Source organism: Oryzias latipes, chromosome 8, assembly GCF_053564925.1.
Source record: "Oryzias latipes strain Hd-rR chromosome 8, Olatipes_Hd-rR_3.1".
In the NCBI taxonomy this organism is placed as follows: domain Eukaryota; kingdom Metazoa; phylum Chordata; class Actinopteri; order Beloniformes; family Adrianichthyidae; genus Oryzias; species Oryzias latipes.
The window spans coordinates 9,921,107-9,940,304 of NC_136244.1; the positions used below are offsets into that span (position 1 = coordinate 9,921,107).

Sequence of the window (19,198 nt, forward strand, 5' to 3'; positions counted from 1 at the left end):
TTTCAACCTTTTTTTGAGCCAAAGCACACTTTAAGCTTGACAAAAATCCCGCGGCACAACAGCATCCAAAAATTTAAAAAAATAAAAAAAGGAAAAACTCAGTCTGTATTGATCTACAGCCCCTCCACAATCTCACTTGCATTTTTGTGATAATTGTGGCAGAAAAAGCTGGAAGTTGCAGCAGGTTCTTTCTAATAGATGCAATAAAAGTTAAGTTAGAAGATTTTAAAACTGTTTGATGTGTGTTTGTTGTTGTTTCAAGACGTTTAAGAGGAGAGACTCATTGTGCACTGAGACACTGTCACTTTAACCCAATGCATCATAAGAGATGTAACGCAGACAGACTAGCGTCTCAGAGCTTCATTGTTTTGTTCACTTTTTCCACGGTCTGACACCGGATCCCGCAGAAAGCTACACCACTAAATATGAGCTTTAGCTGGTCTTTTTGTTGGAACTAAGCAACTTTATGAGCAGAATCGGAACAAGGAACTGAAGACTTTAAGAACTTCTGATTGGTCAGACTGATGACGTGTGATTAAGCCACCAAGAATGATTGGCGGAAACAGTTAAAAGGGGCGGGACTTTTCCGAAAACAGCTTTAGCTGAAGTGCTGATGCCGGAAGAGTAATCTTTCTGAGCGTTTTGTTTAATTCACTTTTTACATGTTCTGACACCGAATCCCAGGAGAAGCTACTAGGGGTGCATGGATGATGCGTGATCCGTACGGATCACTAGCCCCGGGTTTGCACAGACGTGTGCCACGGACTTCCCCCCCTCCTCCCTCCACGCACTTTATTTAAATCAATTGTTTGGTTGTCATATCCTTTGTCACAATTCATATCCTTTGCTTTTGCTTCAAACTGAGTTAAAGTCACTGCTCAACGCTTGTCCAAACGTGTGTTTAGAAACCTGACGCTCCCGCCGCATTTTCTCCCCTTACTTACCAGGAACGTGCAAGATGTTGGGAGATTTGGTGAATTTATACTGAAGAGAACACATTACACCCATTTTAAAATCGCCACATTGGCTCCCTGTGCATTTCAGAATAGATTTTAAAATTCTTTTAACATAATTTTGGTTCTTTTATTTAACCTTAGGTCAGCAGAGACCGTAGAGGTTGTTAAGAAGAGCTCAAGACCCATTTTTTGATTTAGCTTTTAGTAGATCTTATCTGCTTGCTTATTCCACTAGTTTTAATACCTTAATTTCCGGGCTATGGAGCGCACCAGATTATAAGCCGCACCCATTACATTTTTAAAGGATAAATCCTTTTTTACATACATAAGCCGCTGTAGGTACCATAACCACTCGGCCTGGAACTTCCTTTCGACTGAAGATAACGTCACACTACGGTCACCCCACTTGGACAAACTACATACATCGAAGTCTGCTCGGGCTCAACAAATCTTCATTTCACGTTTCCTTTTGTAACCTAAAGTTATTTTCCCTCATATATTGTGTCTGACAATATTCTTTGTAATTTTTATAAAGAGATTTTGCCACAATCCGCTTGTTATTCCAATTTAAGTTCAGCCGTGGCTGAAAATGTTGTTAGCACGGCTAAATGTTGTTCTTCCGGGTCCGTTCTGCCAATAATAAAGCACTGAGCGCAGGGATTAAAAAAACTATAATCTAACAAGCATTCAATAATAATCATAACAACAATAAAGGCACGTTTAGAAGATAATCTCGGTCTATGTCGGAGCTCTGTATACCACAGACTTATATAATAAGTAATTTCTTCTTCTATGGTAGTATCGTAATTTGTCCAGACCAATAACTAACTGACACGTCATCGGACCAACGGACAGCCAATCACATAATGTGACGTCAACATTAGTCCAAGGACCCAGAACAGAAGTTCCAGGCCACCGCACCTGTCTAAAAGCTGCATGTGCCCAAATTGAAACATGTGTTGTAGATTGAGGATGTGTATGTGCTGAAGTGTGTAAGAAGGAGGAGGAGAGCGCACGTGCAGCGCAAGAGGGAGTTATAGGGAGAGGGTAGGAGAGGGGAGAGAGGTGAGAGCAAGAGCTGTGTTTATGTTTGTTATACAGAGTGAAAGAGAACTGTAACAAAAAATGGTTTCCCCCAGAAGAAGATGAATGATTCTTTGTTAACCCACTTTGGAGGCTCTGAGGGTCCGAACGGGAATTGAACAACCGAAGGAAGATCCAGCTTCGGCGGAGAGGATCTCCCCTTGCATTTTCCAAGCACGGTCAGAAAGAAAAAACATAATCACAGAAAAGGTTCAACACATGATATATTTACAAAGAAAGACAGTACACAGAACGAGTTTTCAAAGTTTCAATGATATACCTGAGCTTTTCTTTCCAAACGGTGCCTAGATCAGAGTGTGGTGTCACTGTGTTGTCCAGCAGTAACTTATCGGCGCGCAGATGCAAGTGCTGCGCAGCGCGTGCTGGGAGTGACGGGAGTTTTCTTCCACAACAGTGACACACCATAACACAGCGCTAACAGGGCTGATCTAAAAAAACTCACTTAGAGCTTTCCTCATCTTCCTCATGTGCACTGAGACCATGGAAGTCTTCCTCCTCAGTGTCGGATTCGAATAGCGTCAGATATTCTTCGCCACACACTCAGTCTCTCCTTCGTTGTCGTTGTCAGTGTCACTCTCATCCTGAGGCAAATTCAGTCCTGAGCTTGCGCTGTCCTCTCCGTCACGCAGCAGACCGGCTTTTCCAAACCAGTTGGTGATGGTGGATTTTTTCACGGTCACGTGCATGTAGGGCAGCAAGGGATTGTGGGATGCAGCCAAAATAGGACTGAGCATGGGTGTTTCTTTTTGTTGCACCATGACTGAGGGGCCTAAGAGCATAAGTGAGGTCCATGCTGTTTGGCTGCTTGTGGTTGTGTCAAAACAAATGGGCTTGATGCCGGAAAAGAGAATATGTTCTCATCCCCTCTGAAACTGTTCGTGTGTGCGTTGTTTGGGACACGGAAAGCCCCCCAGTGCAGCCAACTGAGTGGGAACTCAAAATAAACTTGTGACACACATATACCTTATTCACCCAGTCTCACGCTTACTTTTTCTGCTCGAGCGCCCCTAGCGGCTGTTAGAAAAAATGCATAAATTAGCCGCATCATTGAACAAGCTGCAGGGTTGAAAGCGTGTGACAAAAGCAGCGGTTTATAATTATAAATTACAGTACATATTAGTTTATGTTTAGAATTTTTTTATGCATTTCCTCTTATTCTTAATTTTTGTTTTTATATAATATTATATATATAGACTTGGTGGTGGAATGAGAAAGAATGAGGAAGTACAGGAATGCATCCAGAGGAAGAGGTTGGCTAAAAGGAAGTGGGATGTAGAAAGGACTGAGGAAGGTAGACAGGAGTACAAGGAAGCGCAGCGTAGAGTGAAGAGAGAGGTGGCAAAGGCCAAACAGAAAGCTTACGATGAGCTATATGACAGGTTAGACACAAAGGAAGGAGAGAAGGACTTGTACAGGCTAGCCAGACAGAGAGACAGAGATGGGAAGGATGTGCAACAGATAAGGGTGATTAAGGACAGAGATGGAAAGGTGCTAACAACCCAGGAGAGTGTACAGAAAAGATGGAAGGAGTATTTTGAGGAGCTGATGAATGAGGAAAATGACAGGGAAAGAAGGGAGGAAGATGTGGTTGTTGTGAAGCAGGAAGTAGCAGAGATTGGAAAGGATGAGGTTAGGAAGACTCTGAAAAGGATGAAGAGACAGCAGTGGAATTTCTAACGAGGTTGTTCAATAGGATTCTAGAGAGTGAGAAGATGCCTGAGGAATGGAGGAGAAGCGTCCTGGTCCCGATCTTTAAGAACAAGGGTGACACGCAGAACTGCAGCAACTATAGAGGAATAAAGTTGATGAGCCACACAATGAAGCTGTGGGAAAGAGTAGTGGAAGCCAGGCTTAGGAAGAAGGTGGAGATTTATGAGCAGCAGTATGGTTTCATGCCCCGTAAGAGCACCACTGATGCCATTTTTGCTTTGAGAATGTTGATGGAAAAGTACAGAAATGGTCAGAAGGAGCTGCATTGTGTGTTCGTAGATTTAGAGAAGGCTTATGTCAAGGTGCCGAGGGAGGAGCTGTGGTACTGTATGAGGTCGTCTGGAGTGGCAGAGAAGTATGTCAGAGTAGTTCAGGACATGTATGAGAGAAGTATGACGGTGGTGAGATGTGCTGTAGGTCAGACAGAGGAGTTCAAGGTGGAGGTGGGACTACACCAAGGATCAGCTTTGAGCCCTTTTTGTTTGCTATGCTGATGGACAGGCTGACAGACGAGGTAAGACAGGAATCTCCCTGGACAATGATGTTTGCGGATGACATTGTAATGTGCAGTCAGAGTAGAGAGCAGGTGGAGGAACAGCTAGAGAGGTGGAGGTTTGCTCTGGAAAGAAGAGGCATGAAGGTCAGTCGTAGTAAGACAGAATACATGTGTCTGAACGAGAGGGATCAAGGTAGAAACGTTAGGTTACAGGGGGCTGAGGTGAAGAAGGTGCAGGAGTTTAAGTACTTGGGGTCAACAGTTCAGTGTGATGGGGAGTGTGGAAAAGAGGTGAAGAGGCGAGTGCAGGCAGGTTGGAGCGGTTGGAGGAAAGTGTCAGGAGTGTTGTGTGACAGAAGAGTGTCAGCAAGACTCAAAGGAAAGGTGTACAAGACAGTGGTGAGACCAGCTCTGGTCTATGGGTTAGAGACGGTAGCAGTGAGACAGAGACAAGAGGCTGAGATGGAGGTAGCGGAGATGAAGATGTTGAGGTTCTCCTTAGGAGTGACCAGGTTAGACAGGATAAGGAACGAGTACATCAGAGGAACGGCTCATGTTGCCTGTGTTAGCGACAAAGTCAGAGAAGCCAGACTGAGATGGTTTGGACATGTTCAGAGGAGGGATAGTGGATCTATTGGTAGAAGGATGTTGGAGATGGAGCTGCCTGGCAGGAGGGCAAGAGAACGGCCAAAGAGGAGATATATGGATGTCTTAACAGGGGACATGAAGTTGGCTAATGTTAGGGTAGAAGATGTCCATGATAGAGTGAGGTGGAAAACGATGATTCGCTGTGGCGACCCCTGATGGGAAAAGCCGAAAGAGAAAGAAGATATAATATTATATATATATTTATATTTATATATATAATATAACTTATGTACTTAATTGTAGCATATTTTTATGATTTTAGCCCAAGTGTTTCTTGTGGGGATCTAATCTGCCAGGACTTGCTGACTTGGTTGGTGGTTGTTGCCGCGGTTGTCGCCCTAGCTGGGGCGGCTGGAGTTTAACGTTGCATCTTCACAGCTGTGAAGTGGACCCCCTTGCAGTCCTGGTCTGGGTGGGCACTGTGGCAATGTTCCTATGGCCACGCTGGCTCCTGGTATGAAAGAGATTTCCAAATACTCTTTCCTCACAGCAGAGCCAAGCAGTTTCAATTTATTTTAGAAGTAACTTTTTAAAGTTTTCATTGTTTGTGGGGTCATGTGTTACGTGTTGACGGAGGGGAGTGGGAAGAGTGGGTTGGGTTTTTATTGTAATATTGTGTATGGTTTTTTTTTTGCTGTTTTAAATGTCAATGCATTTCGAGTTGCACACGGTATTAGAAGTGCTTTTTTATAAATAAAGTTTGATTTGATAGGAGCAGTATCAATGAAGACTGATGAGATGCATCATTAACATTACAAACCACTAGTGCTGAAGCTATCTGTTGAATGGCAGTTTGAGAGGAAGAATCGCTGAGGTCCAGCCAAAGTCCTGCACAGGAAGTCCACATCATAGATGCTAAGGGACACTGGTGGTAAATGAGCGCCAATACTAAAGATTTTTAGGATTAAAGAGCTAAACTCAAATGTGGAGAGTGCAACATTCATCTGTGTTCACAAAAAACAACTTCTTAACGGCATTTCACAATTAGACCAAAATGCACACTTTCTGCATTGCAAAAGCTAATTCCACTGAGTTTTTGTTTACATTTTTTCTTTTAGTTCATGGTAGTGGTCATTAGTTCTGTCAGTCACTACAATAAAAATACAGTAGTGGAATTAACTGTTGCATGAATAAATATTTCCACCTGCTTGAGATGGAAACAGGTGTTGTTTTTAATCAGTAAATGCTGCTTAGTGGCAAAAATTATATGTAGGTCATGTACTATTGCCATATTTACTGTCTCAACTTTATTTACAATTTACTTGAATACTAAAACATTTTGGTAACACTTTATATTAAGATTCCTTTACAAACTTTGTTAACACATTAACAAGCATTATAAATGAATTTATAGGGTGTTAGTAAGACATTTATTAGTACAATAAGTCTAATAAGGTTTATTAAATTACTTAGTTAACACATTTACAAGCATTATTATTAGGATGTTTTCAAGATGTTAATGATGCATTTACTGATATTATAGGTGCCTAACAAATTTGTCAGTGTTAATAAGCTTAATAAGATTTATTAACAACCTTTGTTAACAAATTAAGAAGTATTTTTATTGTTTGGGGTTCTAGTAAGATATTTATTAGCATTATAGATGTCTCACACAAGCCTAAGTGTTCATAGGCTTAATAAGTTTTATTAACTAACTTAACAAATTAATAGGCTTTATTAATGTGTAAGATGCTAGTAAGATATTTATTAGCATTTTGGCATTAGCATTATAGATGTCTTGCAAATACCTGAAAGTGTTAATAAGATTTATTAACATCTAACATCAGACCATTGTCTTCTAAATCCATATTACTAAACTGCTTATAAGCTTTACAAATGTATTAATTGACTTTGTTAATAGTTTATTAATTGTTTTGCAGCACCTCATCTAAAGTGTGGACGTTTTTTAGCACAAACAACCACAAAGCAAAAAGATTGTAAAAAAAAAGAACTTTATGACATTAAAACAGACTAAACATACACAAATCGTTCTGTAAAAGATATATAATAATTTAATTCAGACAAATAATTTTTTTTTTTTAAAAACATATATACTGGTGTTGGATGACTCTAGCATCATAGCTAATAAGGATAAAGTATTAGCATCTATCCTGAGTGAAACATTCATTGCAAATCCCATCACCAGGAGACAATTCTCTGCATTCACTGCAACTGCATTCAACCACTGTTGCCTTGCTTCAAAGTCCACAAGAAAGTTGCACAAGCCAGTAATTTTTGAAGAACGAAGACAATAAACCTACAGGAGCCATGCTAAAGCTAACATGCTAACGACCGACCGGTACAGAATCAAAGATGGGCGGGGCTTTTTTCGTCACTTGTGTGAAAGCAATGTCTAAGAGGCCATTCAATTGGCTGAAAGTGAGCACGCCTGTTTTGCTTATGAGTTTGATTGACAGATTCATTAGCCAATGGTGACATTAGTTAACCTGCCCATCGATTCGTAATCAAAGATGTGTGTGTGCTTTTCTATTGATCCTACAAACATGGTTGTTAAGTTCGCTGATGACACAACCGTAGTAGGTCTCATATCCAACAATGATGAGACTCACTACAGAGAGGACATCCAGCACGTAATAGGATGGTGTGCCGACAGCAACCTTGTCCTGAACACCTCCAAGACCAAGGAGGTTATTGTTGACTTCAGAAGGTCTAAGAAGGTGATACATACCTCTCTCCTCATTCATGGGGAGGAGGTGGAGCGGGTGGACCACATCAAGTTCCTGGGGAACCACATCTCATATGGCCTCACCTTGTCATTGCACACATCCCACTTGATGAAAAAGGCTCAACAGAGAATCTTCTTCCTTAGGAAGCTTAAGAGGACTGGACTCTCAACGCGACTACTAGGAAAATTCTACAGAGCCACCATAGAAAGCATCCTCTGTCTGAGTGCTACGGTGTGGTATGGGAGTTGTACTACTCAAGACAGGATGGACTTGGCCCGGGTGGTGAAAACCGCACAGGATAATGTGGGAGGACCTCTTCCACAACTCGACTGAGTAAACGACAGCCGGTACTACGGCTTCACGACAGGTTGTCGTGGTTTTTGCACCTGTTCCAGCACCCCCACCCCCACTTCCCTGATGGAACAGCACCTTTTTCATACAGCATATTGAAGGTTGGATTTTGAGTGTTTCCCTGTTGCTAAGAGACAAAAAAATCTTTGAACAACCAACTGGCTATTAATACAGCAGTTTAAAAAAAAGACTTCAAGCAAATTGAATAAAAATACAAAAACAAAAAACTTTTTTGCCATGTTCGTGTGTTCGGATTGTTGTCTGTGGCGGGAGGAGTGCGTAGAGTTTGTTGCTGCTGAACGCTGCAATGAACAAGAGGAAGAAAGATGGTCTAAAAGAAAAGAAGAAACACTGAGAAGAAAATGTAAATTGTAGTCAAAATAGGAAAGGCATGTGAAGTGTGTTATGTAGATGAAACCACAAGAAGCCTCAGAGCACCTCACTGCTCCAGGAAGTGACGGCATTGCCTAAGTGAAATGAGCTAACTATAACCTTTAACCTTATCTCCCATCAGTGGTAGTGGCATTTAGCCTGATCTTATTGGTACCTTTTTCAACACTAATTTAAGTGCAACACATGTAATGTCTTTTGCGAGAGGCGATGATTTTATGGCTGTTTCAGAAGCAGGGAAATACCCCAAAACATCCAAGTCACCTCAAAAGAATTTTTTAAGAGAATTTTTAATCAACACATCAGTGTTTTTCAGTGTCTAAATACATTACAAACTCAACAAAATTGAAGAAATAGATTTTCTTTATCCTAGACTAACTGAACTGCTGGATAACAAACACAGGAATCTTATGCAAATCTATCCCAATAGGGTAAAAATAAGTTTTCAAGGTTAATCCTTTTGGAAGGTTAATCCTTTTGGAAGATTAAGTTATGCCAAAGATATGCCAAAATATATGACATGTAAGACGTGCAGCATGTAAATATTGTTCCTTTGACAACAATGATGGTCACCAAAGGGGCTGTGCATGTTTATTTTGTTTTGACAAGTAATTCACAAAAAAACAACTACTTGGTTTAACCCTTTAACGCTAGAGGTTTAGCTCTAGTCTTGACATTCGTATGCAACTACAGTAACACTGTGTCTGCAGTCAATGTAATTCCAGTGGATTCTGCAGCGCAGAAAAGCAGCTTTGCAACACTTAACAGTAGAGAAGTGATTACGCAATCAATGTAAATCAGCTGGTTTAGGTGTCACTAGCAACATCTCTGCTGTTAAAGAGTTAAATTGGAGGATAACAACAAAACTTTACGCCCAACTCTTAAACAGGAAGTGAAGGCCTTGGCCAAAGCATGTGAGGCACATTCAAGAACACGCTGAACGCACATTTAGCCCACGGTGTTCACTAGGGATAACCCTTTTGACACGGATGCTTCTGTGCTTGTTTCACCGTTGTCAAGCAGAGTGGTTCGGCACAATGTTTCGGGGCGTATGTCAACTACAACAGATCACGTGGCTACGGTGGCCCAGAAGGGTCACAACACAACACATTAACTTTACACACAACACATTAACTTAACACACAACACATTAACTTAACACACACATTAACTTTACACACAACAGATTAATTTTACACACAACACATTAACTTAACACACAACACATTAACTCACAACACAACACAATAACTCACAACACAACAGATTAACTCACAACACAACACATTAACTCACAACACAACACATTAACTCACAACACAACACAATAACTCACAACACAACACATTAACTCACAACACATTAACTCACAACACAACACATTAACTCACAACACAACACAATAACTCACAACACAACACATTAACTCACAACACAACACATTAACTCACAACACAACACATTAACTCATGGCCCAGAAGGGTCACAACACAACATATTAACTCACAACACAACACAATAACTCACAACACAACACATTAACTCACAACACAACACATTAACTCACAACACAATAACTCACAACACAACACATTAACTCACAACACAACACATTAACTCACAACACAACACATTAACTTACCTCACAACACTTTAACTCACAACGGAAGTAAAGCAGCAATTGAAGTGCTTTTTTTCTGAAATGTCCACTGGGCTGAGCGGCTAACCACCTAACAGAAAGTAATGTTACAGTGAGCTGTGGAGGGAGCATGAATTTTCTACAAGAGAAGATGGCAGCAGTGTTGCCAGATTGGGCGGTTTTGGTTCTAAATTTGAGGGTAAAAATGTTTTTGGTCGGGTTTTCATGATTTGGGCGGTTTTAGGATCGGTTCTGGGTTTTTTTCCCCCCTCATGAATATATAATAGCGGACTACGTTAGGCCGTGTGGCTGTGAACTTCTATATACTGAAGCTCAGTAAACGCACCAGGCAGAGACGCTTAACGGGCTCTGTCATCTAACCTGTTGTTAGGGGGGTGCAACGCATCGCCTCTTAGAAATTGTGTTCTTTAAAGCCTGACACTGCGGCTGCGTGTAGGAGGAGATACCAGCTAAAGTTTGGTGGTCTGATCACTACATGGATCGGTGTCTGTGTTTATCAATCCTTTTATTATTAGTCTGAACTATCTTTTATTTTGAAAAATCATCGGATCGGGTGCTAAATCAGTCCAGTAGGGGGAAAAACTCAACGAAAGCTGTGTATTCTTCTTTCTCCTGAACTAATAAAAGGAGGACAGTATTGAATATTTCTTCAGCGGACCGGCCTTCTTTCATTCATTCATGTGTGTGTGCGCGCGCGCACGCGCGGGTGTTGGGGACCGCACGTGCATGTGTGAGGGGAGGGAGCGGAAGAAAGGAGAGGAACGCGCCTGCAGCGACAGAGAGGGGTGGGAGTGAGGAGTGTGCGTTCATATTGTGTGTGTAAGGAGAATCCTAATAAAGAGAAAGTTTCTGGCAACACTGCTGCTAGCTTCTCTTGTAGCAATAACGTGCTCCCTCCACAGCTTACTGTGACATTACCTTCTGTTGAGTAGTTAGCCGCTCAGCCCAGTGGACATTTCAGAATAAAAGCACTTCCGTTGTGAGTTAAAGTGTTGTGAGGTAAGTTAATGTGTTGTGTTGTGACCCTTCAGGGCCATGAGTTAATGTGTTGTGTTGTGAGTTAATGTGTTGTGTTGTGAGTTATTGTGTTGTGTTGTGAGTTAATGTGTTGTGTTGTGAGTTAATGTGTTGTGTTGTGAGTTATTGTGTTGTGAGTTAATGTGTTGTGTTGTGAGTTAATGTGTTGTGTTGTGAGTTATTGTGTTGTGTTGTGAGTTAATGTGTTGTGTTGTGAGTTAATGTGTGGTGTGTTAAGTTAATGTTTTGTGTGTAAAGTTAATGTGTTGCGTGTAAAGTTAATGTGTTGTGTGTAAAGTTAATGTGTTGTGTTGTGACCCTTCTGCGCCACCGTACGTGGCTGATCACAAATAAAGCAGGGTTCAGATGTCACTTATGTTTGAACAGTTGGGCGAACTAATCTCTATAAATAAATTGAATTACAAATGAATCCCGACTAGTTCTGTTGTTTCCCCTCTATCTGATTCAACCTCAGTGTATTGCACTTTACCATGGCCCCTGGTAAAAAAACGTTCTGTGGCTTGCGATCATTACAACGTGGTTTCTCCTAGTAAGGTAATATACTTTTAATGTCATTTATAAAGGGGGTGGTTTTTTAATGTATGATAGCAAGAATATTGTGCTTTTATTGGGAAGCATTTTTTATTTGTTTGGTGTTTAAAGGTGCTACATATATACACATCATTTTTTAAACCTTTGCAACCTGACCCCTGCAGCAGGCCTGGCTTCGAGAGACTTTTGCATGTAAGAGGAAGAAAATTCTTAAAATTAACCAGTTCGTTTTAAAATTGTGAAAATATTCTGGGACCATTCAGACACGTACAGCTGTTTGTGAAGTTTGGTGTCGATAGTTGAAAAATAAGTTATGATAACAAATATTTGTTTGGAGTCCAGACGGATTCAGCAGAGATTTTGTGATGTACAAATATCCTTAAAATTCATCTGTTCCACCTAAAATTCAGAAAAAAATATGGAAGGCAGTAGGACACAGATCCCTAACCCTTTTTTTAAAATGTTTGTGTTGATATATGAATGATCATTAATGAAAAAAAATAGGTGTTCGTAGTTTTGCCTTAAAAACACCTTTTCTGACTTTTTGGATGTAAAAATGACTCAAAATTCACTTGTAACTTTTTAAACTCTGAAAATGTTTAGGAAGCAGTAGCACATAAATGCCTATAACTTGGGAAGGTTTGGTGCTGATAACCTAAACAGAAGTTATGATAAAAATATTGGTTCAGTCCAAAATTTCATAAGCAAAATCACGTGATGAAGTATCTCGTAGCCCTATAGTGCAGCGTATCAAAGGTAGGGTTTATAAGAGGCATCTATTTCTGAAATCCTAGCTTCCTGAGACAAACGGCTGATTTTTTATGAAATTTGGGTGCACATAATCAACCACTTCCTTTTTGGCAGTGGCTTACGCAGGCACCGTCAGTTGCACACACATAAAACTGCAGATTATGAGAGAAGACCTTTCTGAGTATCTCCAGTTTTGATTTTATGCACATCGGATGAAGCACAGAGAAAAGATGGGGCAGAATGCGACAAAAACTGTGTTTTTCAATATCTAGGTGGCGCTATGGAGCTCGTCCAAAATTGTCATATCCATGGGTTCAGAATGGAAGCTTCGTTAAATCTATTTAATTTCAGTGAGATCGGACAAGAATATCCACGTGAGAGCAACTTACATGTGCATGGCGAGACGCCCAACTCTGCCGCTCTGTCACGGCCACACCCCCGCGTTGAAAGTTGAAAATCCCACTTGGAGCAGTGATGCAAGTAAAACAAGTCATTTCCTGTTGCCAGCAGGTGGCGCTACACTTGTTCCGGATTTTTCCACTGCAGATGTGTTCAGAGTCAGACTACAATCATGCACATCAATTTTGGATCAGATTAGATTACGCATGGCTGAGTAATGGCTGTTTTTCTTATTATTTCTATTATTCGAAACAACTTCAAAGTTCAACGCGCCGCCACGGTCAGTTTGGAGTCATTATTCACAAATCTTTAGGGAAAGTTAGTTCCAGTACGAAGCCTGCAAATGACCAAAATACAGCAAAAATGACAAATTGTAGCAGACTTCCTGTGCGAGTGACAGCTTGGTACCGTGGGACTTTTTTGTAGGTTTTCATCTGATGAACATTCCTTGTTAAAATCAAGCTTGTACATTAAAGCATATGATGGGGCTCACGAAAACAATCTTTGTAGATGGCACTATCGAGCTGTTTTTGTGCACCCATGATGGTCTCCCATAAAATACGAAATTTTTCGCGACCCCTGACGCGTGTGCAAAATTTGGTGAGCTTTAGGGTATGTTAATGGCCTCAAAAAGGCAACTCTTTTGTCGGAAGAATAATAATAACGTAGAAGAAGAAGATAAATAAAAACTTTATTAATCTCCCAAGGGAGAAATGTAGGTGTTCGGCAGCAAAACAAACACAAAAACCCACAATAAATGACAATAAAATAATAGTTCAAAAAATAGCAGTTCATATCGGGCAGATTTGTTAAACAGCAGTAGCGTATCAAAATGTACCGAACCGAGCCTTATGAAATTCTGAACCGAACCGTATAGAGAATTTAGCATAACATTACACCCTTAATATATTATGTATATCCAACTGAAATGAATTACTTCAATTGGTAACAAGTAATTGAGTTAAGTTTATTCAACCTCATTTCTTATGTCTTTTCAACTTAACAATTGTTTATACAACTCAAATGTACATATTTATCTAACTAAATGTCAAATTACTCCAATTCAATTTAATGTTTATCCATCTTAATTTATTGTATTTCTTCAACTCTCATATGTCTAAGTTCGAGCCCGCATTTATTCTCATTTTTATTATATTAAAATTAATGACACAGTGTGGATTTGAACTAAGAAGCCTGCATTCAGATATCATGACTTTGAATTTATCTTCAGCTTTTGCAACATTATTCAGCACAAGGGGTTTGGTGATTATCCTCTCCCACCCTCTCACTCATTGTGCAGAAAGAATTATCCTGTTATGTTTAATTCTTTCTGCACTCTTTGTGCAAAAAGAATTAAACATAACAGGATAAAATAACTAAGCAAAACAGAGTAAAACAGCTAGACAACAAAACACATTTGGACAAAAACCCACATTTAAACCTCAATTTGTCCAGGCAAAGGAAATGGTATCCCACAATTCCTTGCAGTGCCATTATAACAGCAGCACTAAAGTTACATCTACTTAATTGGATTAATTTGAATGAAAGCACAATAACAATAATGTCTGATAATTATGTGTTATTTTTAATTTGACTGGACTCAAAAAAATGATTTATTTTCACCGAAGCAAATAATTAAGTTAGATCAAATTAAAAAAGTTTATCTTCAAAACAACGATATGTGGTCTTATCACCCTCTCAAAGCGGAAAGAAAGTATTATCTGAGCTTCTTCATCCACTAAATCAACTTTAAACGGGCATGCCATGCTTCGTCACTTCTCTGAAACCAACTAATCTTCAACTAAACCTGCTCACATAACCTGCTTTCTGGAACAGGGCCCTGCACTCTGGTCTGTTTGTAAACAAATGTCCTTTTATATATAAGTGACTTGCTGGTTTACTTTTTCATTATTTTTTTGTTTTTTGTTTTACTTTGATACGTATTTTTATTAGGCAGTACCCCCTTTAAAAAAGAAGTTCTTGCAACAGTGTGGCATTTTTTGAGTGCAGTGGGAGCAAGTACAGCACAAAAAGTGCAAAAAGTCTTGACATTGTCTGATCAGTGTCAATCAGTTGACACAATGACTTGAGCCTGACAGTTACAGGAACACTAGGGTTGTGCCGAGGGACGATACCATCGTCCATCGTGATGGGTGACTGACCTCACGATGGAGAGACACCATCGTGATACCCCGTCCCCGCCACGCTGCGAGTCGACACCATAAGCCGCCGTTACATGAGCGAAATATCTTGTTTTTTTTTTTTTTTTTTTTTTTTTTTTTAACTTGTCCTGTCCAACAGCTAGGCAGACAGATGAGAGCTGAGGGCCTCTTGGGTTGGACATATTTTACTTTAACAAGAGGGGTTATTAATCTTCAGACAAACCAAAGGTATGTCTGAATAAACCCCTTTTGTAATTGAGGCCAAACTTTATTAATTTCAAACATGTCTGAAAATCTTTGGTGTTGGACCGGACGGAAAAGGAAAGAGGGGAAGAAGAAAGAGGGACGTTAGAGAGAGGGGGGGTAGGGGGTGATAATAGGAGGGGAAGGGGGATAAGACCATGAAGCAGCATAAAGCAACAAGTTTACTGGTTGTTAATCATTATGGTAAGGTTCAAATGTAAAAAATAAACAAAAAAAACAAAAAGGGCGGAGCCTGTCCACACACACACTCAAATGTTATAAACACACCTGTTAGTTGCAAAAATGTCCACCTGTCGACATGTACACAAAACAGATAGTGTTCACACGCATACTTATGCCTTAAAACCAACTAGTGTGAAATATTTCAGTCATTCAGTCTGTTGAGCTGACACCTGTGCCCAGGTGAGTGTTTATGTTCTTCTAAAATGGATGGTGGAACGTGAAAAGAAGGAGGGAGAGTGCCCAGCCATCCCCACCCCAAGACCCCCACCGCACCAGCAGCGGCAGCCGGATTCCCCCCAACACCACACGGGAACCGGCAGGGAACAACCGCCGCCCGGGCGACCAAGCCCGCCACCCAGGCCAGGGCCAGCAGGGCCGCCGCAAGGCCCCCAGAGCCAGAGAGCAGGGAGGCACGGAGGGAAAGAGGGCGCCACCCCAGCCCAACCAGGAGAGCAGCCCCCCCGCCGCGCCGGGAGAACCCAACGCAGGGCCCCACCGGAGAAGGACGCCCACAGCCCCAGACGAGCACCCCACCACCACCCAGGAGTTCCGGGCATCCCCCCGCCCCAACCCCAGGTACGGGCCAGGACCCCCCAAGGGAGACCCACTCCGCACTCCAGGCAGCCATCCGCCCGGCCAACGGTTGGTCCAGGGAGGAGCGAGGCAGGGGCCCGCCGCCCCCGCCCAGGAGGGGGGAACCCCGGGGAAAAAAGAGGGCCCACAAGGGGTGTTGTAAATATGGCCCGACCAGGCTCGGCCACAGTTGGAAATTTGGCGGGGCCCAGCACTCAGGAGCAAGGACCAGAACCCACCCCCCAGGGACACAAACACCCCCGGCTCAGATGTAATGTGAACCCCCCCACCGCGCGGAGAGAGCACCGCCGGGCCCAGGAAGCCAGCACCCCGGGGACACAGCCGCCGTTGCAAAGGGGCCCGTACCCCCCACCAGGGAAGAGGCAGGGGACAGATGGTCCTAGGTCCCACCTTCCTTGCAAAATGTGTGTGCGTGTATGTGTGTTTGAGAGAGTGTGTGTGTGCATGTGTGTGTGTTTATGTTGGGATGTATATATTGAGGGGGGAGGGGTGTGTGTACTAAGGGGGGTGCGGTTAAAATTGGCGGGTAGGGCACTAAGGGGACGTCTCCTGATTACTCACAGTGACGTCCCCTCACCCTCCCCACCAAGGGGCCCTAAATGTCTAAGGTGCGGTTAAAATTGGCGGGTAGGGTGCTAGGAGGACATCCGCTGCTTGCTGGCAGTGATGTCCAAGCACCCCCCCTACCAAGGGCCCTACATGTCTAAGGTGCAAATAAAACCGAAAGAGGGGGGGCCCACTCCATACGGCAACCACAGGAGGGGGGGGGGGGTCACTGCCTAGTAAACCCCCCCCCCCAAGGCTTAAACCCCCCCCCCAAGGCTCGAAATAGCGAAATATCTTGATCGGATCAATGGTCGGATTAGAATTCAACCGTGTACAAGGGCCCAGAAAAACTTTTTTAGATTATAAAAAACGTTCACATGGGTCACACTTTCGGTCGGAAGAAATCATTCGCACATCCGCAGTAGTGTTTAAAATACAGGAAGAAGAAATTAGTTCAGCTGAGGGGCTACATACATAGATATGTCAGCTCGGTTATATACAAGATGATCTTCTAAACGTGCTTTTATTATTGTTATGGTTATTATGAAGCACCTGTTCGCTCATCATTTGAATTTTTATCCGTGTGGTCAGTTCTTTTTCTGTTGAAGAACGGAGCCGGAAAGAAGCCCGCGTAGCAGTATACTAACACGGGCTAACAACACTAGCTTTGGGTGAACATAAATCCACGCGGAAAATTCTGCAACCTGCATCTCGGTTGCACGTAAATATGTGGGAATAACAGCAGCCTTTATTTTGTCGGAACACGACTGGAAACACAAATATATGTGATTGCTTGAACGGTTTCTAAGGACTGAGCGACATTTCTGCTTTGAAGCTTACACCGCCCCAAAGCCGCTGTGTGCTGGAGGTCGGAACTCTGCCCGGACACACACTTTGGTAGCTCGTTCACGTAGAGCTGCGGGACGGATCACAATCCTAAGTCTCCCACACGTAACAAAGCATCCTCCCTTCCCCTCAAACACAGCTGTAAGTCTGTCTGCTCTGCTAGAGACACGGTCGCTCGCTCCACCTGACTAATTAAGTGCAGGAGCGGACTACTTCTTTTCTATTCACTTCCCTCAGATTATACTGGATCATCACGGATGAGTCATTAGTTGAGAAATAAAATAAAAAAGTAATAAAATAAAATAACGGATAATAATTATATAATAACGAAAAATTAAGCCCCCCCCCTCCCGATGGTTTACTGCAAACATCGTCAACTGCCAATTTAAGGTACATCGCCCAACCCTAAGGAACACATCTATTGAGGCCTTAAGTTTCATATGTTAATCAAAACATCATAACACACACATACACATAGTCGTTCTACAACACCTATATAGTTAGTTCATTTGTTAGATAGTCAGTTGTTACTGTTATTTGTTAATAAAGAATACTGCGTGGTAATTGCATTCATTTGCGACACGGCCGCCGGTCCTTAACCGTTACACCGCGGCCCCTGCTGGTTCATCACCAAAAATCCCACACCGTCACAGTGTCTTACATTTTTTCCCCATCATCCTGCCATTGATGGTCATTATTGGCTAAACACACATGATCCAGGTAATTGACACCAGATAAGACAGGGTTTCTGGAAAACTAGGAGGAAGCCAGCCCTCGAGGTCTGGATTTGGGCACCCCTGCTCTAAATTTTATTTTTCTATAAACTTTCAATGTTCTGTGTTCATGATAAAAATGAAAAGTTAAAATGACAAAAACAGACTGGAGACGACAAGACAATAAGAATAGCCACTGAAGGTTTCACAAGAAAGAAAAGGTAATACATAATATGCCGCACCAGCAACTTGTGTAAGAGTGTGCTTATATTTGATGTACCTTGACACTGGAAGCCCTGCTTGCCAAAACCCCTGTGGAGAAAACAGAGATAATAACAATTAACCCACAGTGTGGCTGCAAACTACAAAGACTACTAGAAATGTATGTTATTCGTGTATGGCTTTGTAATAACAAACGTCTGGATTTTCACATGTACAATAGATCCAAACACACACACACCCACATATATATATATATATATATATATATATATATATATATATATATATATATATATATGTATATATATATATATATATATATGTTGTACAGACCAAAAGTTTGGACACACCTTCTCATTCAAAGAATTTTCTTTATTTTCATGACTATGAAAATTGCAGATTCACATTGAAGACATCAAAACTATGAATAAACACGTGGATTTATATACAAAACAAAAAAGTGTGAAACAACTGAAAATATGTCATATTCTAGATTTTTCAAAATAGGCACCTTTTGCTTCTATTACTGCTTTGCACACTCTTGGCATTCTCTTGATGAGATTCAAGACGTAGTGAGTAGTGAGTAACCATCTGCGGAAGGGGGGGTACAAGCTCGGGTCCTCTACCAGAGACCTACGAGCTTGAGGGTCCTGGGCAGTATCGTAGCTGTTCCTAGCACTGCGCTTCTCTGGACTGAGAGATCTGAAGTCTTTCCAGGTATCTGTTGTAGCCATTCCTCCAGCTTGGGGGTTACTGCCCCGTGCGCCAATTACCAAAGGCTCAACCGTCACCTTCACTTTCCAGGATTTCTCCAGTTCTTCTCTGAGTCCATGGTATTTCTCCAGTTTCTCATGTTCCTTCTTCCTGATGTTTCCATGGCGTGGCACTGCCACATCCACCACAACGGCT

General features: G+C 41.8%; 1 protein-coding gene across 2 annotated transcripts in view; it reads right to left on the bottom strand.

The window, feature by feature from the left end:
- Positions 1-19,198, bottom strand: part of prkcbb (protein kinase C, beta b) — a 306,409-nt gene that overhangs the window by 279,288 nt on the left and 7,923 nt on the right. For both annotated transcript variants that reach the window (XM_023957697.2, XM_023957696.2), the window contains exon 2: positions 18,348-18,379. In XM_023957697.2, coding sequence (XP_023813465.1) covers positions 18,348-18,379 — 32 coding nt within the window. The remainder of the gene's footprint in view (positions 1-18,347; positions 18,380-19,198) is intronic.